General features: G+C 40.5%; 1 protein-coding gene across 1 annotated transcript in view; it reads right to left on the reverse strand.

Moving 5' to 3' along the window:
- Positions 1-477: 477 nt before the first annotated feature.
- LOC144605695 (septin-2) overlaps positions 478-24637 on the reverse strand; it is a 111945-nt gene continuing 87785 nt past the window's right edge. Inside the window, exons 12-13 of the mRNA XM_078421192.1 lie at positions 9938-10049; positions 478-3291 (exon numbers count right to left, since the gene is read on the reverse strand). Of these exons, the coding sequence (XP_078277318.1) occupies positions 9969-10049 (81 nt within the window). The 3' untranslated portion in view covers positions 478-3291; positions 9938-9968. The remainder of the gene's footprint in view (positions 3292-9937; positions 10050-24637) is intronic.

A 24637-nucleotide genomic window follows, 5' to 3' on the forward strand; every position in this document is an offset into this window, starting at 1 on the left:
ATTTTACACACTTCATTCAGATCTCCTCTCTGCCTCCCTTCAAAGAAAACTAGTCCCACATTTGTAAATACACTGTGGCTTTTGCACATCTCATCTAATTGTTGATGATCTACAGAAGGCTGTGGAAGCCAAGTGAATGGATATTTTTTAAGGCAGAGATTGATCGGTGTCAGGGGTTATGGGGAGAAGGCAGGAGAATGGGGTTGAGAGGGAAAATTAGATAGATCAGTCATGATTAAATGGCGGAGTAGACTTCATGGGCTAAAATGGCCTAATTCTGCTCCTATAACTTACGAACTTATGAAATACACCCAGCAGTGTGATGCTTCTTCTACTGTTTAACAGCTGTAACTAAATAGATTTTATCTCTGACCCTTCTATGAAATCCTCTCTCCAGTACCAATATTTTCTTTAATTTTTTTATAAACATGTTTCCAAGAAAATTTAATGCCCAGTTCTGGTCCTTCTTTAACCCAAAATTCTTATCGCCTTCACATCATATTCCCACATTTCTCTATGCCTGCAGCTCACCAATCATACGAACAATACTTGCACTTTCACACACATGTATAGTAAATCAGATTTATTGATATTTTGTTCTCATTTTATTTTTGCTTCTACCAAACTGGCAACTGCTGCAGAGTTGTGACTGGTACTTGTGGTTAATGAATGTTCTTTTGGTTAACGAATGTCTTGTGGGAAAATCAGATTAATTATATTTAAATGAGCACAGACAGTTAATTTATTTCTGTACAGTTTATTGCTGACTACTTGATGTAAAAACAAATGCAGTGTACAAAGATAAAAGCATTTTAAGATTATGTCTGGAATAACTAACAAAAGCTCCAAGTGGCAGATTGTTGGAATTTAACCAAAAAACCCAACTCCACCTCCCCATAAAATAGAAAGTCAATCTGAAGGCAATTTGGTCGACATAACAATGGCTAGCTTTGCTTATGAGAAACACTGAGCTAAGTATTAGCAATCTTCAACTTTATTAATAACATGCACATGTTACACACAAGAACACAGTGATATTATGCATAATAAAAACAGTGACATTGCACTCCCAGAATCAGTGCTGTAAAGTATTTTGATCATACTCAGGCGGTGAGCTTTCTGAAAGTAGGAAACAGATGTGACAGCGATCCTACTTAGTCAATTCGTTCCTGAAAATCAAATCAATCATTTGGTGCTTTTGAAATGTCTTAATTCCCAAAATTGTGGTGTATACAGATGGCTTAGCATGTAGGGTCCTTGAGGAAAGCATGTGTCCCTTCCACAGGCTCCAGTCAAGCCTCTGATCAGATCATATAATTAAAGTCAGTTGTTTTAAATAAACTGCATGTTGTTGTTGCAATGTAGCAATAAAATATTTGCTTTCATAAAAATTTGAAATTAGAAAGTCTTCTGTCTTTGTTGCAATTTCTAAACTCATTGAACAGAATTGATAGCTGACGCCTATGAACTGATAACAATGTACTGTGGAAAAATTGTGCAGCACTAATAAAATTGCTTAACAGTTTAAATAATAATAATTGAGATTAAAGTCGAAAGACAGGAGTTACAAATGGAATATTTCAGTTTCTCTAAAGTGCAGAAAATTTTAGATTTATGCATTGTTTTGAAAATCAGGGATCTTTATATTTGCCGTTAATCAAACTTAAACTGCTCCCAACTACCTGATTTAAACCTGCCTTTATTCACAATTCATACAGTTTTATAGATTGAAGAAGTCAGTATTACAGCTGACAAGTTATGCCAATATGAGGCATGTGATTTGCAAACAAGAAAACTGTTTGGAATGATCTGTACCAATTCTAATTAGTAATATCAGTGGTCCAGTTTAGCATGCAAGCAAAAAGGCAACATACATGACTCTCAAATACCTCAGGGTTTCTCATACAATTCATTATATCGGAGTTAGGCAAACAAAATGGTAAATCCTTTCAATATTGCATGGGATACTGTAAGCAAGATCAATTTAGAGATAATTTGTTGTTGTTAGTGTTAATTGACTTTGATTGGAACAGTGAGGAACATTTGGTCCTTAGAAAGAGAAAAGAGAGAATGAGAAGGTCTAGTTGTTCTACCAAAGATCAAAATCCAGTCCAAATAACATTAACTCAAAGAACATAGTAGACTTTCAGTCAAGCACTGATTGGTCAGCAATAGACTGTGTGCTTCGTTCTGAAGTTGAACTTGAAACTACAAGCTCCTGGCTTAATGTGCAAAATTCTCATTAATTGAATTATGAAGTACTTGTATTTATATAGTGCCTTTCACAACTTCAGGACAATATAAAGACAGCAAAAATGCAGAAATAAACAATTAAAAATACATATATAATAAACACATGAAATTCTACTTATCAGCCATCACAATTATCCTGCAAGATATTACTTTGCTCGGTGTTTTGGAGAATCTCTGTCATGTCTGAGACTCATTTTTTCAAAACCCTGAATTACAAGGACTAGTCTCAGAGTTTCAATCAAAAGAATTTTGAACGGTGTACACTTGCTGGCATGAAACCTAACTTGCTTTTGTTGAAAACCCTCAAGGATTAACAGAGTCTGCCGTAGATTAGCAAGTCAGCATTTTGGCAGCATCTGCCACAGACTAGCAAGTAAACAGGTAACTATTAGTTTACTTTGGCCCTTCATCAAGATTTAAAATATGACAGGGAAGGTAATTATCACCATAAACTGAGCTCACTTATCAGGGAGCTTGTCAACAGTAATGCCATGTGACACAAAGTGTTGTGCTAATTCACAGGATTGAATAACAATCATAATGTTTGATTCACTTAGCATTTGGGACCTGTCAGCAGCCTATTTTTGCATAGATGGCAAAATAAAGAAGGATTTTGAGTACCAACTTTGTTATCAATGAAATGGCGAGATTATTTTTGGGATTCCATTGAACAACACTGTTGGTTGACTATTCACCTCAATCATATCTTTGACAATAACAAGGGCTGTGACAGGCACCAAAATCTGCCACTTGGAGGAAAAGATTAGATGCTGTGAAAGCTTGAGAGTGTGCAGCAATAATACATGAAGGTTTACAAACTATATAAAAACCGTATAAAGATTCCCGTTGTAATCAAGTAATATCAGTATAACAGGCAAGATAGAAAATATATCTGTGATCACAGTAAAGTGATACCAAAATTCCATACAAGGTGTGTAGAGACCGTTTCGTCTTCTGATTCGCCATAAACTCACAGTCGAGTATTGCATCTGCGAGATCAAGAGTGTTTGCAACCACGGGACACAGCTCATTCCATCCCTGGAGAAAAACAGAATGGTGTTATGAATTGACCACTGCCTTTTAATTGTGCTTTGAATTTATCCCACAATACGAAAAACATCACATAATCCTAAAATCAGGTTTTTATTGCTCCTCTAGGGACCGATATAATTAATACACCTTACAGAAACCACTGTAGATTCAAGATACAACACAGCTAACACATCTTTTAATGTCATCCATTATATAGATATGTAATCATATTTTTATAGAGATTTTTTTAATAGCGATAGATTAAAAACAGGTTTTTGGGCCGTCCGAGCCAGGCCGACCACGATCGCCCATACATTAGTTCTATCCTACACACTAGGGACAATTTTCAGAAGCTAATCAACCTACAAAGCTGCACGTCTTTGAAATGTGGGAGGAAACTGAAGCACCCGGTGAAAACCCACGTGGTTAGAGGGAAAACATGCCAACTCCGTACAACAGCACCTGTACTCAGGATCAAACCTGGGTCTCTGGTAGTGCAAGGCAGCAACTCTACCGCTATGCCACTGTACCGCCCCACAGATCCGACACAGTAATAATGTGATGTCACTAGTTATAATATTAGTGGCACAGTGGTGCAGCTGAGACTTACAGCGCCTGAGACCAGTGGTCGATCCTGACCCGTGGTGCTGTCTGTGCATAGTTTGTACATTCTCCCCGTGACCGCGTGGGTTTTCTCTGGGTGCTCCCGTTTTCTCCCACATTCCAAAGATGTACAGGTTTGTGGGTTAATTGGCTTCTGTAAATTGTCCCTAGTATGTAGGTTAGAACTAGTGTATGTGTGATCGGTGGCGCAGACTCAGTGAGCTAAAGGGCCCTTTTCCACACTGTATCTCTAAACTAAACTAAAAAAGGTATCAGAGTCTTGTTAAAAATATACAATTGATTTCTAAACTAATCAACTGTATCTCTAAACTAAACTAAAAAAGGTATCAGAGTCTTGTTAAAAATATACAATTGATTTCAGTTGTCCCATCCAAAAGGATAAGTTTTGCAAAAGTTTTTGACACAGAGTTGTGCTTCAGATGCGAGTATCCATGAACATCGTATCCTCGAACCTGTGCACTTATTTGTTGCACCACGCATTGAAAAGGATGACAAGATCACACAGACGGTGTAGAGGGGACATATAAAAGTTGCATCATGGGTGCAGGGGCTGGATGAGATGGGATCATTCTCCATACAATAGAGAAGGCCAAGAAAATAAGTTAGAGGTATCCTAAAAAACAGATTTTCAATAATAGCAAGCAAGGGGAAACTGGTTCCACAGGCAAAGGGTCATTACTCAGGCAGCATGATTTTAAGGGGAGAGGCAAGAGAACCAGAAGCAATATGAGGATCAAATTTTTTTTTTATAGAGATTTGTTGAAATTTGAAGCGCAGCACAAAAGGCAGGTGGAAACAAATTTGCAAATAACTTTAAAATAGGAATATGATAAAACAAATAGAGCATGATGAAAAATAAGCTATGTGACACTAATTAGATAATTTTTGAAGAACTATTACAGATACAATAGGCTGATGGCCTTCAGTGCTACATCATTCTCTGATTCGGACAATGCAAAATCTTGTATATTGATTACTGCTAATATCTGAACTGTAGTGCCTTTGCATAGTTGTCCAATGTGTCTATGATGTATTCAGTTCCAGTTCAAATTTTTAGGCAACCATTTGTTCTTAAAAACATCTGATTCTATTTCTCCGCCTAACAATATCGAGCGGTACCAGAAATCTATGTACAATCTTCAAAAAGCAGTCAAGAATATCAAGGGAAAATTCCAGATCAAGCTTGAGTCAAAGGCTAACGACGCAGACACCTGTCAATTGTGGCAAGGCTTGCAGGCAATAAAGCATACAAAATGAAGTTGGGCAGAATCGTTGGCAACTCTCCCCGAAGAGCTCAATGCATTCCATGCTCGCTTTTGAAAAGAGCGTCAGTGGAATGACATCAACTAACTTCAACAGCCCCAGGAGCACCTGTACCCACTGTTATTGATGACATATCGACCTTCCTGAAAGTGACTGGCCTGGATGGAGAACCTGACCAGAACCTCGGAACCTTTGCAGTCCAGCAGATAGGAATATCCGTGGTCATCTTTAACCACTCAACACTCTATTCTGAGGTTTGTACTGCTTTAAGAGGATCACCAGCACCCCGGTCGCAAAGAAAACCAAGGAAGCTTGGGCTAATGACTGCTGTCTAATGGCTCTGATATTCATGAAGTGTTTTGAGAGGATGACCATGGAACTGGTAAGTTATACCTCCCAAACAGCAATTGCGCCAGATCCATGGTGAACACCATCTCCCTGGCCCTATACTCATCTCTGGAACATCTGGATAACAAGGACATCTATGTGAGACTTTTATGTATTGACTGTAGCTTTGTCTTCAGCGCCATGTTGCCCACCAAATTCATCTCCAAACTCCTGGACATAGGACTCAGTACCCCCTCTGCCTCTGGATCCTCAATTTCCTGACCCATAGTCCACAATCAGGAAGGAGAGGTGCCAAAACGTCTCGCAAAGGTGCGTTCTCAGCTGTTCATTACAGGTCTGTAAACACAGTACTCACAGATACCATAATAAACAAAACAAAAATCAATAAATAAAAAAAACAATATTATTACAAAAAGCCTGATGTCCTTAGTGCACCAAGACAGATTGCAGATCATAGTTTAGTTAGTGTTTCTAGCGTTCAAGAGCCTGATGTTTGCTGGGAGAAGCTGTTCTTGAACTTGGAGTTCATAGTTTTCAGACAAGAGAATAATTGTCGACATCTCGAATCTCCTCAATTTTCAACGGAAGTAGCGGTGTTGATTGGCTTTCTTTATGATTGCGTCGATATGCTGGGCCCAAGACAGATTTTCAGAGATAAGTACGCACGGAAAGTTGAAGTTGATGACTCTCTCCACTGCCAACCCGTCCATGATGACACATTCATGGATCCTCGGTCTCCCTCTTCTAAGGTCAACAATCAGCTCCTTGGTCTCGCTGAGATTGAGAGCAGGGTTGTTGTTATGGCACCATTCATTCAGATGATCGACTCCCTCTTTTACTCGGATTTATCGTCACCTGTAATTCATCCGCCAACAGTGGCGTTGCCAGCGAATTTAAAGGTGGCGTTGGAACTGAGTCTGGCTAAAAGTCAAGGGCATAGAGTGAGTACAGTGGGAGACTGAGGTGTTCCTGTGCTGATGGTTTTTGAGAAAGAGGTTTTGTTGCCAGTTGTAGTCTGTTGATGAGGAAGTCGAGGATCCAGTAGCGTAGGGTTGTTTAGAGACGCAGTTTCCTGGGCTTGATTACATGCTTGGACGGGATCATAGTGTTGAATGATGAGCTATAAGCAATGATCAACAGTTTGACCCATGTGTTCTTACTGTCCAAGTGGTTCAGTGCAAAGTGGAGAGCCAACAAGATCACATCCCCAATACATTTATTGTGGTGATAGGCAACCTGTAGTGGGTCCATGTTCTTGCTACGTTAGGAGTTGATATGAGCCATTACAAATCTCTCAAAGCACTTCATTACCACAGGCATTAGTGTCACCAGTTGGTAATCATTGACGCATGTTACCTTATTCTTCTTGGGCACCAGTCTTGTTGATGCCCTTTTAAAGCAGGTGTGAACCTCTGGCCTTAGTAATAAGATGAAGATGTCCACAAAAACTCCAGCCAGTTGTTTCCGTGCCGGTTTTGGGAAAGCGGCCAGGTACTCCATCAGGTCCAGATACTTTCCGAGGGTTCACGTTGTGAAAGATCTTCTGATGTCGGCCTCAGTGACTGAGATTACAATGCCATCGGGGGCTATGGTGGTTGGGGAAGGCACATCAATGTTCTTCTTTTTGAAGTGTGCATTGAATGCATTGTTCTTGTCCAGAAGTGTTGTCTCGTTGGCGCTTGAGATGCCACTCGGTTTTGCTTTTGAATAGGTGATGGCATGCAAATCCAGCCACAGCTGCTGAACATCCGTCTCATCCTCCAATTAAGAGCAAAAGTGTTGCTTTGCCTTATTGATGGCCTTATTGAAGTGGTGCCTGGACTTGCTGAATGAACCTGCATTGCCAAACTTGAATGCCTGAGATTTGATCCTCAGAAGATTGCGGACCTCCTGGTTCATCTAAGGCTTCTGATTGGGGAACACCCGGATGATTTTGATGGCAGTCAAAATCATCCTCCACACAGTTCCTTGTGTAGTTGGTAACAACTGTGATGTATTTGTTGTGATTGTACATTAAAAAGTTGATCAAAGTTTGGAACACCAATTGATGTTACGTCAATTGTTAATTTTAATTACAAAATCGAACGATTTAATAAAATATGGGAGCATGGCCTACTTAGAGTTACTCACAGGATCTTGGCAAACAGGCGTAAGAGAGTAAAATGTCTTATTTTGTTCCTGTAAACCGCTCCACAACCACAAGTGTGATCTGCTAATTCAGCGGAAACTAAGGAATGAAACACTGCTTTCTGCTAATAGGAGATCCCACCAGTCAGGGAGATTTTTAGATGTGATTCATACTCCAGGAACGTTGGTTTAAAATGCAAATAGAATGGATTTAAAGTTTCTATATGCTCCAACATTCTTGGCAAATGCACTAGAGATGAGATAAGAAATTATTTTATGCAGGGAATTATAGCAATACAGAATGCAATGTCCGAAGTGATGAAACTAGATAGAATCATAATTTTAATGTACCTAACCAGAATTTGAAAATTAACTATTTGTCGAGCTATGGGTTAAGAGCAAAGAAGAGAAACAAATTTGTACTCTGGTTTCAATGAGCAAGCATTGTTAAAATGACTGAATGGCCTCGTGTCATATTATTGAACAACATTGTATTGGCCCTACTACTTCCAAGAAAGACTAACATTACGGGAATTTCAACTTCAGGGACTGATAACATGGAAAATGATGCTGCAGCTTTAATCTGAAGGAAAACAGCAGCAGAATTAGCACTTTGAACATTCTGGTTTCCCAATGTCAGCTAGCTCTGTCAGTCAAACTTACAATTATCTTCTACAGACAAAATAACCCAAACCGCCCACACTAACAGGAAGCTATTCAGAGATACAACTCTCAAGAGCTTGTAATTCGAAGCATTCTGAAACATAAACATCCCTTCCCCCCCCCCCCCCCCCCTTCACCTTGCATAGAAAAATTAAGAAAAATTGGGAAAAAAGAGGCGTATCTTGGAGTCCATTTGACCTCTGGCCAGCCTTACAGTTCGAATTCCACAGAACTGCACAACGGCTTGATTGGACAGCTTGAGAAACATGCCGAGATGGAAGCAATTAAGCAGAAGCAGTGGGAGGATTCTTTGCGGCATTGTTTAAAATATAGCCGACAGATTCCCTATTTACTCCTAAGTTTCATATTTTCACATACATTCCTCTCCCAAATTAGAAACTCTGCGGTAGAACTGTACAATCCTAAACATTTATGAAAAAATAAATTGCAGTCATCTTCCAGCTGTTGCTTTGATTTTGTTATGCAACTGGGCTCCATTCAGCCAACGGGACAGAACGTTCCACAGCAAAGACCTAGCTGTGCTTTCTGAACTAGTCAAGAAAGCTCCCACATTTTAACCCTTTGCTGTGAAGCCACTTTCACAATGTTGTCATGAAATTAAGTCAGCTCTTTCCTGCAAGAACCACCTGGCTTTCAATCTTGGCTTCCTCCAGAGAGAAATCCCATCCATATTTAAAGATTTACACCTTTTTCTTACGGGAAATGGTTTGGTAGCCTGCTATCTTCTGTCCAAATTAGTGAGGGACCATGATGAGCATTTCAGAATGTGAAACGGTCTGCATTTATGTCAAGAAACTCCAAGCTCTAACAGCAACAGACTTTTGCAAGAGTGCTCATATATAATGATTCTGCACCTGAAAGAAGCTGATGTGTGGGAAGGAACTGCAGATGCTGGTTTACACCAAAGATAGACACAAAATGCTGGAGTAACTCAGCGGGACAGACAAAATCTCTGGAGAGAAGGAATGGATGATGTTTCAGGTCAAGACATCTCGACCTGAAAAGTCATCGATCCATTCCCTCTCTCCAGAGGTGCTGCCTGTCCCGCTGAGTTACTCCAGCACTTTGTGTCTATCTGCCCTGAAAGAAGATATTGACGACAAAATTAAGTTGGAGAATTTGGGGTTATTTCCCTTGGAACTAAGAAGGTTTAATAGAGATTGGTAGGATTGGATAAAAAATAGACACAAATTTCCATTGCTAAAGATTGATAGTGCAAAGGCTAGGAAACACAGATTTGGTCAAGACCTGAAGAGAGGATGTGAGGAAGAACTTTTTTTTAAATAACGCAGAGCAAGTGATAATAAGCAGGAACTCAATGACATGAAGATGGTGAAAGCAGGAACAAGTTGCTGATTTCAAATGTGGAATGTACTTCAGGAAAGTAATCGTGCCAAAGACCGACTGAATTGATCTACAGAGCGCCAACATTGACTCAATGGGCTGGATGGCTTGCTTTTAGACCATAATAATTCTGATTCTCTGTTCAAAGGTTGAGGGTTAGGTGGGGGATAGCTGCTTCGATGGGATTTGTTTGACAGCCAGTTTCCAAATAGCTCACAAATAGCAAAATTTAGGGGCAAGTTAAGATCATTAAGGCTCTTACCAGTAAAATAAAAGCAGAACTGGTTCACTACTCAATGTCCATCTCTATTATCCGCAGGCTTCATTCTCATCTGTGCTTGCATCTGAGCAATCATCTCTTGCATTCGACGCAACTGAGGAGAAAATAATTGTTCAATTATGATATGACTTTACTGCACAGCACACTGCAAACGCCTGCACACTGCACATCAATCCACAGCACTCATTTAAAGAAGCAACAAAATCTGAGGAAGTGTGTACTCCTTGTACACAAACATACTGTACATTATTAACCAAGGAGTTGTTTGATTAATATTGGAGGCAGAAAAGTGCTTCTCATAGCTAATTTATTTATTTATTTGATTTATTAAAAAAAAGACCCTCAATTGAGACACAAAAGCATCTCCTGACTTCTACAGATTATAATTTACATTCCACTTGAGTTGAATACTCATTATAATATAACAATTAGCTTTAAAAGGCCACATTATAATGACAATGCTACGTTTGAACTTGACAAGAGAGGGATGGAAGATATGGAAGTGTGCTGTTTCAAAGAGCTTTTCTATACCAAAAGATCAGCACTTTGGATCCTATTTCATACTCTGATTTTAAAGGCATAAACTTGTAAAGCACAATAAATTTATAGCACCAAATGGATTTTGATAAGCAACTTGAGTCACCATCAAAAGTTTGAAGATCAATGCCAGTTCTGGCCGCAAACCCAGAGCATTTAAATTGCAGAGGTTTATAGGCTATAAACATTATTTTCAGTCTGAATTCAGGCATCTCTCAAGCAGTTCATGTGGCACTGTATATAAAACATGATACTCCATTTCTTGTGCCTAATGGCATTTCTTTGATGGCAAGATCATTTAATGAGTGATTGTTTATTTGGGAGCTCAAAGTGAAAGATTTCATACATTAAGAAACTAAACTGACAATTCTAAACAGTTAAGGCACAATTTAAAGATAAATCATGTCAAATCCCAAGCAATTGCCAATTAAATTTATAAACCCCTAATGGATTCAGTGAAGCTGGGTCCACCAGCAGATTTGCACCAGGGGTTATTTATTAACATTCTCTTAACATGCATGGCGATATGATCATAGATTACTCTACATTGATAAAACCAAACCGTGAGTGAACGCCAGACCCACACAGTGCTGTTCAATGGTTTTTAGATGAACAGACTTTCACTATTCTCCACATACGATACATATGTAAACTGAATTTGGTGGAGGATGTACCCTGTACTGGTCAATCTCCAGTTTCCATGAGCATTCACACCCTACAGTACTGTGCCATCCAGTGGCAAGCACCACTAATCACTCACGCCACTTTCTCTCATTCCCTCCCCCACACCCGCCCATTTCTGTAGAGCTGCTGAACAATCACAAAGAAATTAAATTCCAGACCACTGGCTGAGAATATTTAATTCTATCCTCAGCAGGCAAGTCTATGTAACAAGCGAGGAGTGAAATATTGTGAATTCTCAGAGAAAGCTTTGCTTTGCACATTGCAATGGGCCAGAACAAAGCGGAAGGGTTTATCAGGCTCGCTAGGAGATTAGATTAATTTTCTACAACTACGATGATAGATTTAAGAGGCACAAAATGATGAAATAAAAAGGTAGGCAGAATGACTGACAAAAATTACATCTTAGCACCAGATGATGAGCATCTGCACACAGTTAGTCCCCAAAAGAGCAAGCACTGTGGTGTAAAGTTCCTGGACAATAAAAGTCAAACCTAAAGCAAGCATATTCCATTTCCTCAACATGACTTGTTCCTTAAGGTTCAATGTTTTGCTGCTGTAAACGATCCTTTTGATTGACTGGACAGAGAAACCGTGAAATCCAAGATACTATTAGAAGCCTACAATTATTATACTTGGTAAAGTTTTTGTTTCAAGTTGTTCCTTCGCACAATGTGGATATCACTGCCAAAGCTAGCATGCAGTGTCCACTCTTAAATCCCCTTAAACTACAATGATAATAAATAGTTAACCACATTAATGGGTCTGGGGGCACCTACCAGGCAGTTTTCCTTATCGAGAGGATACTGGTGAATGAGATGGTGTTTTAAATAGCAATCTGGTATCGTAATGGTTACTAATATAGAGGCCAGATTTTAATTCCAGATTTATTTTATCATTGGAATTTAAATTGCCCAGCTGCCATGATAAGATTCAAATAAAGGATCAGTGTCTAGGCCTCTGGACATTAGTCCAGTAACTTAACACCTTGTCAGCTTCAAGCCTACAAATTAAAGTTCATTTGCAGCCACTTCACACCCACAGTCTGGTATTTTTTTAAAAAACTTGGTGACTCCATTTTTGTTACTGAAACTTCTTGAACCTCAGCCTAAAGTTGTGACTACTGGGTACACAACTCCAATCTATGCAACATTAATTTATACACATATCACTGTTCCCTCATTGCCAAAGGTTCAAAGTCCTAGAATAACCCACAGGAAAGGAGAAGTAAACATGGTGGAAGATCATCTTTCTCAAGTTAGTCAGCATTGAACGCTGTCATCATTCTGCATACCATGCGCCAGAACACACAATTTACTACAAACCTTTGACAAACAAATCGCCTTAGCATTGTATCCTTTCACAACATAGGAAAAAAGCAAGAAAATACTTGCACATGAACAATTGCAAAGTGAGAGTCTTTACTAACACAGAGGATTGCTTTGGTACCATCAATGCAATTAAAACAACTTTAGTGAAAGTGTGCAACAGATCAAAGGCCATGCTGCGCATAACAAGAACCATAACTTTAATTTTGTAGATTTTTCTTCTCAGTCAGCTTTGAATGCCAATACTTGTGGCTGTTGGAATAAGGAAAGGTTGTAGTTCAGTAAAACAGAAGCATACATCTGCATTGCACATGTGGCACAAATATATCCTAAATACGATGGCAGTTTACAAGACAAATTCCAGACACAGGCAGCGTCTATAGTTAGTAAAACCCTGTCAGTGCTCCAGGAGATTAAATGCTAGTTCCCTACAGCCCAACTAATGGGTGTAATGGTGAAATATAGTAGAAGAAACATCACTGCCGCCTTTAGTGACCAAGAGACCTTCAGCACTGGCAGCAGAGCCCCGTAACTGATGCCTCACAACTCCAGTGACCAAGGTTCAATCCTGACCTCCAGTGCTCTCTGTATGGACTTTGCATGTTCGCCCTGAGACAGCGTGGGTCTTTGTGTTCACTCCCACTTCCCAAAGGAAAGCTCGTCGGTGGATTAATTGCCCATTATAAATTGCCCCTATGTTTAAGTGAGGGGTAGAAACTAGGGGGCGTTGATAAGAATGCGGAGGAAGTAGCTTACAGAGAAATGTTATGTGAGACAGTGTATAGTTGATGGGCTGAACTGCCATCCTTCTACAGTGCACTCAGAAAGTATTCAGACCCCTTCACTTTTCCCACATTTTGCTACGTTACAGCCTTATTTTAAAATGGATTAAATTCTTTTTTTTTTAAATCATCAATCAACACACAATACCCCATAATAAAAAAGCAAAAACAGGTGTTTAGAAATTTTTGCAAAGTAATTAAAAAGAAATAAATGAAATATCACATTTACGTAAATATTCAGACCCTTTACACAGTACTTTGTTGAGGCACCTTTGGCAACAATTACAGCCTCCAGTCTTCTTGGGTATGACGCTACAAGCTTGGCACACCTGTATTTGGGTAATTTCTCCCATTCTTCTCTGCAAATCCCCTCAAACTCTGTCAGGTTGGATGGGGAGAGTCAATGCACAGCTATTTTCAGGTCCCTCCAGAGAAGTTCGATCGGGTCCAAGTCCGGGCTCTGGCTGGGCCATTCAAGGACATTCCCAGACTTGTCATTAAGCCACTCCTGCATTGTCTTGGCTATGTGCTTAGGGTCATTGTCCTGTTGGAAGGTGAACCTCTGCCCCAATCTGAGGTCCAGCAGGTTTTCATCAAGGATCTCTCTGTACTTTTCTCCGTTCATCTTTCCCTCGATCCTGACTAGTTTCCCAGTTCCTGCCGCTGAAAGACATCCCCACAGCATGATGCTGCCACCACCATGCTTCACCGTAGGTATGGTATAGGTGATGAGCAGTGCCGCTTGGCCTTCAGGCCAAAGAGTTCAATCTTGGTTTCATCAGACCAGAGAATCTTGCTTCTCATGGTCTGAGAGTACTTTAGGTGCCTTTTGGCAAACTCCAAGCGGGCTGTTATGTGCAATTTACTGAGGAGTGGCTTCCGTCTGGCCACTCTACCATAAAGGCCTGATTGGTGGAGTGCTGCAGATAAAGTTGCCTTCTGGAAGGTTCTCCCATCTTCACAGAAGAACTCTGGAGCTCAGTCAGAGTGACCATCGGGTTCTTGGTCACCTCCCTGACCAAGGCCCTTCTCCTAATTGCTCAGTTTGGCCGGGCGGCCAGCTCTATGAAGAGTCCTGGTGGTTCCAAAGTTCTTCCATTTAAGAATGACAGAGGCCACTGTGCTCTTCAGGACCTGCAATGCTGCAGAAATTGTTTTATACCCTTCCCCAGATCTGTGTCTGGACACAATCCTGTCTCGGAGGTCTACGGACAATTCCTTCGTCTTCATGGCTTGGTTTTTGCTCTGACATGCACTGTCAACTGTGGGACCTTATATAGACGGGTGTGTGCCCTTCCAAATCATGTCCAATTTAATTTACCACTGGTGGACTCCAATCAAGTTGTAGAAACATCTCAAGGATAATCAGTGGAAACAGGATGAACACAAGCTCAATTTTGAGTGTCATAGCAAAGGGTCTGAATACTTATGTAAATGTGATATTTCAGTTATTTCTTTTAATTACTTTGCAAAAATTTCTAAACACCTGTTTCGTGCTATTCTTCAACAAGATAAATAGTCCACAATATTATTTGAACCATGGACATAATACAAAAGCTATGTCAGTTTTTATGTGGAACAGGTTCGCAGCCTTTGTTCAGGATTGAATTGTTTTAAACGCATCGGTTTTACAGTGCCAGAAGCAAGTTTTCATCATGAGTATGGGAGGGGAATTGTGTCAAACTCATCACTGCTATTGAAGCAATACATGTACCTTGTTGATGCATCAATCCAGTAATTTTGTGGTCATCCTTTCTAATTCCGTTAACTCTGGAACATTGGTCAAGACTTCTAGATTATGGTAATTTAATGACTGTGCCACTACCACTGACATATACATACAATTCTAACGGCCTTGACGCAATAAATGCCTGATTTTACTTCTGCTTGCTACAATATGGAAGAGCACCAATGGCAACCGTGTTGTAGAAACATAGAAACACAGAAAATAGGTGCAGGAGTAGGCCATTTGGCCATTCAATATGATCATGGCTGATCATCCAACTCAGTATCCCGTACTTGCCTTCTCTCATACCCCCTGATCCCTTTAGCCACAAGGGCCACATCTAACCCCCTCTTAAATATAGCCAATGAACTGGCCTCAACTACCTTCTGTGGCAGAGAATTCCACAGATTCACCACTCTCTGTGTGAAAAAAAACCAGGTCTCGTTGCATCTCCCCTTCTCCTAATCGGCCACCATTCAGATAATAGACTGCTTTCCTGTTCTTGCCACCAAAGTGGATAACCTCACATTTATCCACATTACACTGCATCTGCCATGCATTTGCCCACTCACCTAACCTATCCAAGTCACGTTGCAACCTCCTAGCATCCTCCTCACAGCTAACACTGCCCCCCAGCTTCGTGTCATCCGCAAACTTGGAGATGTTGCATTCAATTTCCTCGTCCAAATCATTAATATATATTGTAAATAGCTGGGGTCCCAGCACTGAGCCTTGCGGTACCCCACTAGTCACTGCCTGCCATTCTGAAAAGGACCCGTTTATTCCTACTCTTTGCTTCCTGTCTGCCAGCCAGTTCTCTATCCACATCAATACTGAACCCACAATACCGTGTGCTTTAAGTTTGCATACTAATCTCTTATGTGGGACCTTGTCGAATGTCTTCTGGAAGTCTGATTCATCCATTTCTGCTGCTCTTAGTACAGGAACCTCATTCTAATAGACACTTCTAAAAATAAATGAGAGCCTTTCCTAGAAATTCCCAGCACTGTAAAGGTATAGGGCAACTGTTCAGCATGTTTAGCTCATTTCATTACAACACATCAGCATTCCAGACAGGTCAACAACAGAGTTTTCCCTGATGACTACCTGTGCACTCAATTTCATATCAGTCAACAAGAATGTGAACAATTTGCAACAATGGAATCCATTCAGAATGAGGTAATTCAACAAAAGGAACAGGGGATTATTGAAAAAGTAATAGTTGCAACATTAAGTGAAAATAACGGGTTAGGATTTATGGCTGGAGATGACTTCAAATCGGCTGCAGAAAGTGCAGAAGAGAATTAAAGAAATGAAATCAGAAGCAAAGTTAACTGACAAGACTAGGAAGGCATAAGAAGATTTGAAGAGGAAGGGGATTCTTCATGAGCTGAAGCATGAGAAGTGGTGGGCACTGCTGTATGAAAAGCATTGAAGAGGTCACTGCTGCAGATAATGAATGATACATGGATAGGTTTTAGCAATGAACATGTATATTCAGCATATGTTCAAATTATGAAATCAGTTCTGCTTGGGCACTGGAAAGGCATGTGACAGAGAAAACACACTTTGCTAAATAAGGTGGTGGGGAAGCAGTCTGGCCGTCATTAACAAAGCATCGTCTCACTGCTGTGTAGGTCGAGACGGGTCTGAAGAAGGGTCTCAACCCAAAACGTCATCTGTTCCTTCTCCCCCGAGATGCTGCTTAGGCCGCTGAGTTACTCCAACATTTTGTGTCTATCACTTCACTGCTTCCAGTTCTTATGTACCCTGTCCTGATAGCTTGCTAAGTGCTGATCAGGTTATGGTTTTACAGTTCCAAAGACAAAGCTGGCATGAAACACAAAACGGAAAGATAATACATTTGATGACCTCCAGCAACTACCCATCCAATTACTAAATTACAAACAACACAAAGGACCTCTCATGAGCAACAGTGTTCAAATGGTTGTGGGCAACCGAGCATAAATACACCAGTCCTCAAAAATTGCTATTTTCTGCAAACATTTCCAGCTTTTTGGCTTCACTTCAAATGCATGAATCGAAAGGTTTTCATCAACTGGTAATGTTTTAAACAGGTGAAATTCAATGTGTTTGCAAGAAAGCCACATCAAAGCCAATAGGACCCCTTCACTAAAAACAAACCTGGTTTCATAAGGAGAACATGTGCACATGAGGCATTAGGCAAATGTCTGGGTTTGATCTAGTGAATAATTAAACCATTCATTTCATGTTCTGCACTTCAATATTTTAGAGCACTCAGGTGCCACATCAATTTTCATGCTGTAATGCATTATATAAACTTATCCAAAAAAGCATTAAAAATGTCACTCTTCTTACATGAAGTAGTGCAATTATTTTGAATGGCCTTAGATCAGCAGGAGAGGCCAATAAGAACACCAAACCATTGCCATACCCGCAACTAGTCACAGCTAAAGCCGTACTAATAATCAATGGTTTGTCTAAGGAGTAGAGAAGAATCAATAAAAAACATTTAACTCAATTCCTAAACACCATTAGCTCTTTATACATTAATAAACACACTCGACTCTTCACTCATTACATTATGTATGCATATTTTTCTTGTTCTACTTTAAATACAAATAACACCAGTACTGGATAGAGTGGATATGGAGAGTATGTTTCCACTAGTGGGGTAATCTAGGACCAGAGGTCATAGTCTCAGAATAAAAGGACTTTCCTTTGGGAAGGAAATGAGGAGCAAATTTCTTTAGTCAGAGGGTGGTGAATCTGTGGAATTCATTGCCTCAGAAGGCTGTGGAGGCCAGGTCAATAGATATTTTTAAGGCAGAGATAAATTCTTGTTTAGTACGGGTGTCAGGTGTTATGGGGAGAAGGCAGGAAAATGGCATTGAGAGGGAGAGATAGGTCAGCCATGATTGAATAGCAGGGTAGGAGATGGGCTGAATGTCCCAATTCCATTCCTATCACTTATGAACTTGACAGTTAATAAGTGAAACAAAGATAACAATTTGGATATAAATTCTTCACTTGCCTTCCTTGTTCAATGACTGATCTGCAATGCATTTCCCTGTTTTTACTTCTTTTTAAAAAGATCTCCAACAACTGAACTTTTACATTGATCCTCAATGTGAGGATGGTTTACAAAGCTTCTGTCTAAGTCACTCGGTTGAGTATACAGTGCATTTAGAAAGTATTCAGACCCCTTCACTTTTTCCACATTTTGTTACGTTACAGCCTTATTTTAAAATGGATTAAATTCATTTTTTAAATCATCAATCCCAGAATGAAGAAGTGAAAACAGGTGTTTAAATTTTTTTGCAAAGTAATTAAAAAGAAATAACTGAAATATCACATATACATAAGTAATCAGACCCTTTGCTATGACACTCAAATTTGAGCTTAGGTTTATCCTATTTCCATTTATTATCCTTGAGATGTTTCTACAACCTGATTGGAGTCCACCAGTGGTAAATTAAATTGATTCGACATGATTTGGAAAAGCACACACCTGTCTATACAAGGTCCCACAGTTGACAGTGCACGTCAGAGCAAAAACCAAGTCATGAAGACGAAGGAATTGTCCGTAGACCTCCAAGACAGGATTGTGTCGAGACACAGATCTGGGGAAGGGTATAAAACAATTTCTGCAGCATTGCAGGTCCCGAAGAGCATAGTGACCTCCATCATTTGCAAATGGAAAAACTTTGGAACGACCACGACTCTTCGTAGAGCTGGCCGCCCGGCCAAATTGAGCAATCGGGGGAGAAGGGCCTTGGTCACTCTGACAGAGCTCCAAAGTTCCTCTGCGAAGATGGGTGAACCTTCCAGAAGGACAACTGTATCTGCAGTACTCCACCAATCAGGCCTTTATGGTAGGGACCAGACGGAAGCCTCAGTAAAAGGCACAATGACAGCCCGCTTGGAGTTTGCCAAAAGGTATCTAAAGAACTCTCAGACGATGAGAAACAAGATTCTCTGGTCTGATTAAACCAAGATTGAACGCTTTGGCCTGAATGCCAAGCGGCACCACTCATCACCTGGCCAATACCTTACCTCCGGTGAAGCATGGTTGTGGCAGCATCATGCTGTGGGGGTGTTTTTCAGAGGCAGAAACTGAGAGACTAGTCAGGATCAAGGGAAAGATGAACAGAGCAAAATACAGAGATATCCTTGATGAAAACCTGCTCCAGATCGTTCAGGACCTCAGACAGGGGCGAAGATTCACCTTCCAACAGGACAACGACCCTAAGCACACAGCCAAGACAACGCAGGAGTGGCTTTGTGATAAGTCTATGAATGTCCTTGAGTGGCCCAGCCAGAGCCTAGACTTGAACCCAATCAAACATCTCTGGAGGGACCTGAAAATAGCTGTGCATAGACGCTCCCCGTCCAACCTGACAGAGCTTGAGAGGATCTGCAGAGAAGAATGGCAGAAATTACCCAAATACATGTGTGCCACGCTTGTAGCGTTATACCCAAGAAGACTTGAGGCTGTAATCGCTGCCAAAGGTGCCTTAAAGTACTGAGTAAAGGGTCTGAATACTTATGTAAATGTGATATTTCAGTTATTTCTTTTTAATTACTTTGCAAAAATTTCTAAACACCTGATTTTGCTTTTTTATTATGGGGTATTGTGTGTAGATTGATGATAAAAAAATGAATTTTAAAATAAGGCTGTATCGTAACAAAATGTGGGAAAAGTGAAGGGGTCTGAATACTTTCTGAATGCACTGTACAAGTCCTGATATCTAGGCTGACATTCTAATGGAGTACTGAGGAATTGCCGCAACAGAGGAGCTATGATTCAAGCAAGATTATAACCCATTTGTCCTTTCAGTACATGTAAAAATTCCATATTACAAACTATCCGAAGATAGAGCAAGTTCCCCCCAGAATCCTGCAATATTGATCTTCTCCCAAAATAAAGTTAAAAATATTTGCACACTTATTTAATTGCTACTTATAACAACTTACATTGTACAAACCGGCTTTGGCTGTAAAAAGGTAGTGGAGAAACACTGAACAAATAATGCAAGTCTTCCTTACATATAACAACTTACATTTTAATGTTGAAACTGGCCTCAAATAATTTCCTACAGAGGTAATAATCTCAAAGGGAATTCCTTACTTCACATCCCTTTTACATCTGGTCCATTACTTGTTAAAGGAAACAGTGTGGCACATTGAGCCTCACAAAGCAGCTCTGTCAATGGAAACATTTATAAAAATCTAGACTTTCTACAAAGTAAAACAATATATCCCAAATAGGGGGTGCTGTCATTTCCAAGTACTTGGGTGGACAAATGCATGTGGACTGCTGGGTGCATTCACAAACGTGCATGCAACCAAAGAAAGTCAGTGCTAACCATTACACATTTGAAAGCTTTCTGCGTAAAATCAGTCCAAAGAGCAAACAATCCACATAAATAGTTTGCACAATGGAATGTAAAGGGTTTAGGGGGGAGAGAGAGAGGGGGGGGGGGGAGAGAGGGGGGGGGAGAGAGAGGGGGGGAGAGAGTGTGGGGGGAGAGAGTGGGGGGAGAGAGGGGGGGGAGAGAGGGGGGGGGAGAGAGGGAGGGGGAGAGAGGGGGGGAGAGAGGGGGGGGAGAGGAGGGGGGGGGACTAAACCTTTCTCCAACACTGTGATGTTAAATTAACAGTGAAAAAACTAAGTTACATTTGTTCACTGCAGCCTCAGAAATGCTGGCCGTGGAACCGGGAATCCTGCCTGGAGTGGGAAGCCGCCGAACCCGACCTTGCTTGTCCCCGAGGACTGGGAACCAGAGAGGAAGGTGAAGGGAGTAGGCAATGGCAGCGGACGCTAGACCAAAGGGCCGGCAATAAGAAGGGTCTCGACCCCAAACATCACCCTTTCAATCTTTCCCGAGATGCTGCCTGTTCCGCTGAGTTACTCCATCATTTTGTGTCCATCTTCGGTTTAAACCAGCATCTGCGGTTCGTTCCTACCACAGGGGTCTTACCTTCCGAGCCCTCAAGGTCGGCTGCAGGAGGTGCACCCAGGGCATGAAGGCTGAAGGTGCGAGGAGAAGGACGATGGTTCACTGGACAATACGGATGGAGGCGGTGGCTGCATCAGACCTGTATGGCCAGCTGCAGCTGGGACTTTGAAACCTTATTTATGATTCTTGCATATGGATTCAGTGGGCTGTTTCTATACATTCTGTACTTAACTGGGGATTGTACTTATCTCTGGCAATAATCTTGCTAAACTGCATGCAAAAAAAAAAGAATTTCACTGTAACTTGGCAAATGTGATAAAGAACCATTGAAAATGGTGGCCATTTTACAGAATCTCAAGGCAAGTTATTTTCCTTTTCAAAAGTATTTATAAAACTAGTAAGGTTTCACCATGGGCAAGTACTTAACTTAAATATTTATTCATACAATCCAAATATGGGTTTAGCTTAATAGCTTTGAACAGTGAAGAACCAAAGTTGGTCAGTTATCTCAAGTACAAAGCACTATTTCATTAAAAATTGAAAGTTCATCAGTGAAAATTTTAACCAGTGCTCGTTTGTTGAAAATTTAATCTGGAAAGAGTAAAAATCATGAATCGACATTCTGCATTATCTTCAGGTAAACTTATCCAGAGAATATCACCCCATTCCAGATAGATTATGCATGGATGCGCTTTACATTAGCTTGTGATGTTGCTCGGGAAGGGTGGGTGTGAATTTTGCACTGCAATTCCCCTGAACAGCGTCTGTTTTTACAGGTTAATTTTCATTAGTCATTATATTTTTGGTGGCTGAAGCTGGCAGGCCTAAGTAACACAAGATTAGCAAAATGAATGGCCAGTTCCTTTTCATGAATTTCTTATGTGACTATTTCTGAGAATTGCAAATAGATTAGGCAGATGGCATTTAATTGGAATATTGTGATAATTCAGTTAATCAGTTCTGCCAAACAAGGAAGAAAGGTCTCCACTCTGTTGAGTTCCTCACTGTTATTCAGCCAGATTGTTGTGGCTGGAATTAGTGTATTGTTTTGTGCATGAATCTGTTTTAATCTAATTACTGTGCTTCCTGCCCTGAGATTTACTTGCTGCTTGCATAACTTGGCCAGTTGCCACGTGATAGTTAGACGTTAGCTGCAAGGCAATTGCGTGTCATGTGTATGTGTGTGTGAGTCTGTGTGCGTGTCTGTGGGGCTCTAAGGAATACTCATATTAACCTAATTGCAAATGGCCAAACAGCTTATGTCTTCAAGGAGCAGGAGACTGCCTTTCAATAGGTGCATTTCAATGTGTGCCTTGCTGTAGTTAACTGTCTCCTTACCATACTGAGCTATTCTACATGACAAAAAAAACACGAAAAAATTAAATAAATTGTCATCTTATGTGGAGAAGAGTTTGAAAATTAATGCACCAAATCGAAGTGCACTGTAGGGATCTGTTGAACTTTCGAGTTTAAATATCCTGATGCTGGATGCTGCATGGAACAATGCTGTTAACATGTTAAAGTATCTATTCACAATTTGCTACAATTGGTGACCACGATGATTCTCTCGCAGAAAGATAGACACAAAATGCTGGAGTATCTCAGCGGTTCAGGTAGCATCTCTGGAGAAAACAGATAGGTGACTTTTCAGGTCGGGATTCTTCTTCTGATTGATTGCAGGTGGGGGGAGGGGGGGAGATCTGGAAGCAAGAACCAGGGCAAATCAGGGACGGCAACAGATGACCTCAGGCAGGGAGGTTCCCCCAATGGCTGATTGTAAGCCGGGAATAGTTTGATCCCAAGAGGGATACATCATTGTGAATTGGTGTACTGTGGTAATGGTGGCAACGAGGAAGGAAGGGGTGGGGGGAGGGGAGCGTTGTCAAAGTAGCCTAAAATTAGAGAATTCAACATTTACACCGCTGGGTTGTTAAGCTATTCAAGCAAAATATGAGGTGCTGTTCCTCCAATTTGCCTGTGGCCTCACTCTGGCAATGGAGGCGGCTCAGGACGGAAAACTCACAATGGAAACAGGAAGCGAAGTTAAAATGGTTCTCAACCAGAATATCCAGTAGGCCTTGGTGTTCAGCGAAATGGTACCCGAAACTGCTTGGTTTGCCGATATGCAGAAGATTCTTTGGCAGCCCATAAAACAAGGTTTTACACGTACTACACCCACCTTGAGAAGTTTGAATGATGCTAGATACAAAGGCAAGCATGTCTTGAATTTTTTGGTGTTCAATTACCCCCTAAATGAACAAACTCTAATGATCACATATTCTGTGGACCCAGATTTCAATGAACACACAACATAAACAGTGCTTTACAACTGAAAGATCTGTTGCTTATGGGAATCAATCATTTCAATTTTTCATTTTATTACGTAAGTGCCAAAGGAGAACTTCCTCCTGGGGCGGAATCAAGCTGGGCTGAATGGAAATGCCTCAACAGACTGAGAGCTGATACAGGTCTTTGTAAAGCAACTCTCAAGAAGTGGGGTTATATGGACACTGAAGACATCAACTGCATATGTGGCACTGAACCACAAACGATGGAGCATCTATTGAGATGTCCTCTATTGGAGCACGAATGCAAAGCTGAGGACCTTGCAGAGAACAATGATATTGCTAAGAGTTGTGTTCAGTTTTGGCAGAAACACAATATCTAGCATGTGTGGACACGATAAGAAGATTACATTGTTTTTAATCAGGCTTAAAAAAATGTCATAGATTGGAGTAGAAATCTTTTTTTTTTATTAAGCATAATATGACTCAATTTAAGATAAACTGAGGCACTCTTGCCTAATCATCTTTATGTTGTAAGGGTTTCCACGTTCCACCTTCTAGCTGTTGTGAAATTTGCTTTTATCGCTAGAACACTTGCTGGGTGGTTCGTGAGGAAATCAGATGACCATTTGTGGCTTCAAGGAATTTTACATAAATAAACATGAGTTTGCTTTCTTTAGCCTTCTGGGTTTCTTTGATGAAATGCCCTGTCAAACAATGCTGGCAGAGAAAACGATTGCCACCCAACATTGCTTGAACAGCTTGAGTACACCTGAATGCTGGCTGCACCTTCAGGTTCAATTAATTAGAATTTGAATATAATAGGTTTTGTTAATGGATGGTTTATCTAAGGTATCTTACACTCGAGTGGCTCGTTGGAAGTCTACTGCTTGGTATTTTTTTTCTGAGCAGCATCTGCTTTATAGCAGAAGCATGGAAACAAATGATGAATTTGTTTAACTGCTGCTACGAACCATATGATGCCCATATACAACATGTACTGGTTTAGTGCACAGTATCAATGATGGGAGTCTCATATATGAGCAAAGTAAGGAAGTGCTCGCAATTTTAGAGTTCAAGTTACATTTAAGATACTGCAGTTGGAATAATTAGAATCCTTGGGGAAACTCAGCTCTTGGACCACTTATCTTATTAAAAAATCCCAAAGAATGGTTTCAATAATAAGGTTGATTTCGATTGATGGGTTTCGTCTCAAAATGAGGCGTTTTTGTAGTTGCAAAGAGGCCTGCATGTGGAGAGCAGCACTGGACACAAATATAAAAGGTGGATTGGTATACCAAGGTCACAAGACAGAGTTAAGAATGAAAAAAAAAATCAGGGTTCAAAAGGCTGTATATTCAGAACAGATTTTAGACTGCAATTTCCGATGTGTTTGAT

This window comes from Rhinoraja longicauda, chromosome 25 (assembly GCF_053455715.1).
Source record: "Rhinoraja longicauda isolate Sanriku21f chromosome 25, sRhiLon1.1, whole genome shotgun sequence".
Taxonomy (NCBI): Eukaryota; Metazoa; Chordata; class Chondrichthyes; order Rajiformes; family Arhynchobatidae; genus Rhinoraja; species Rhinoraja longicauda.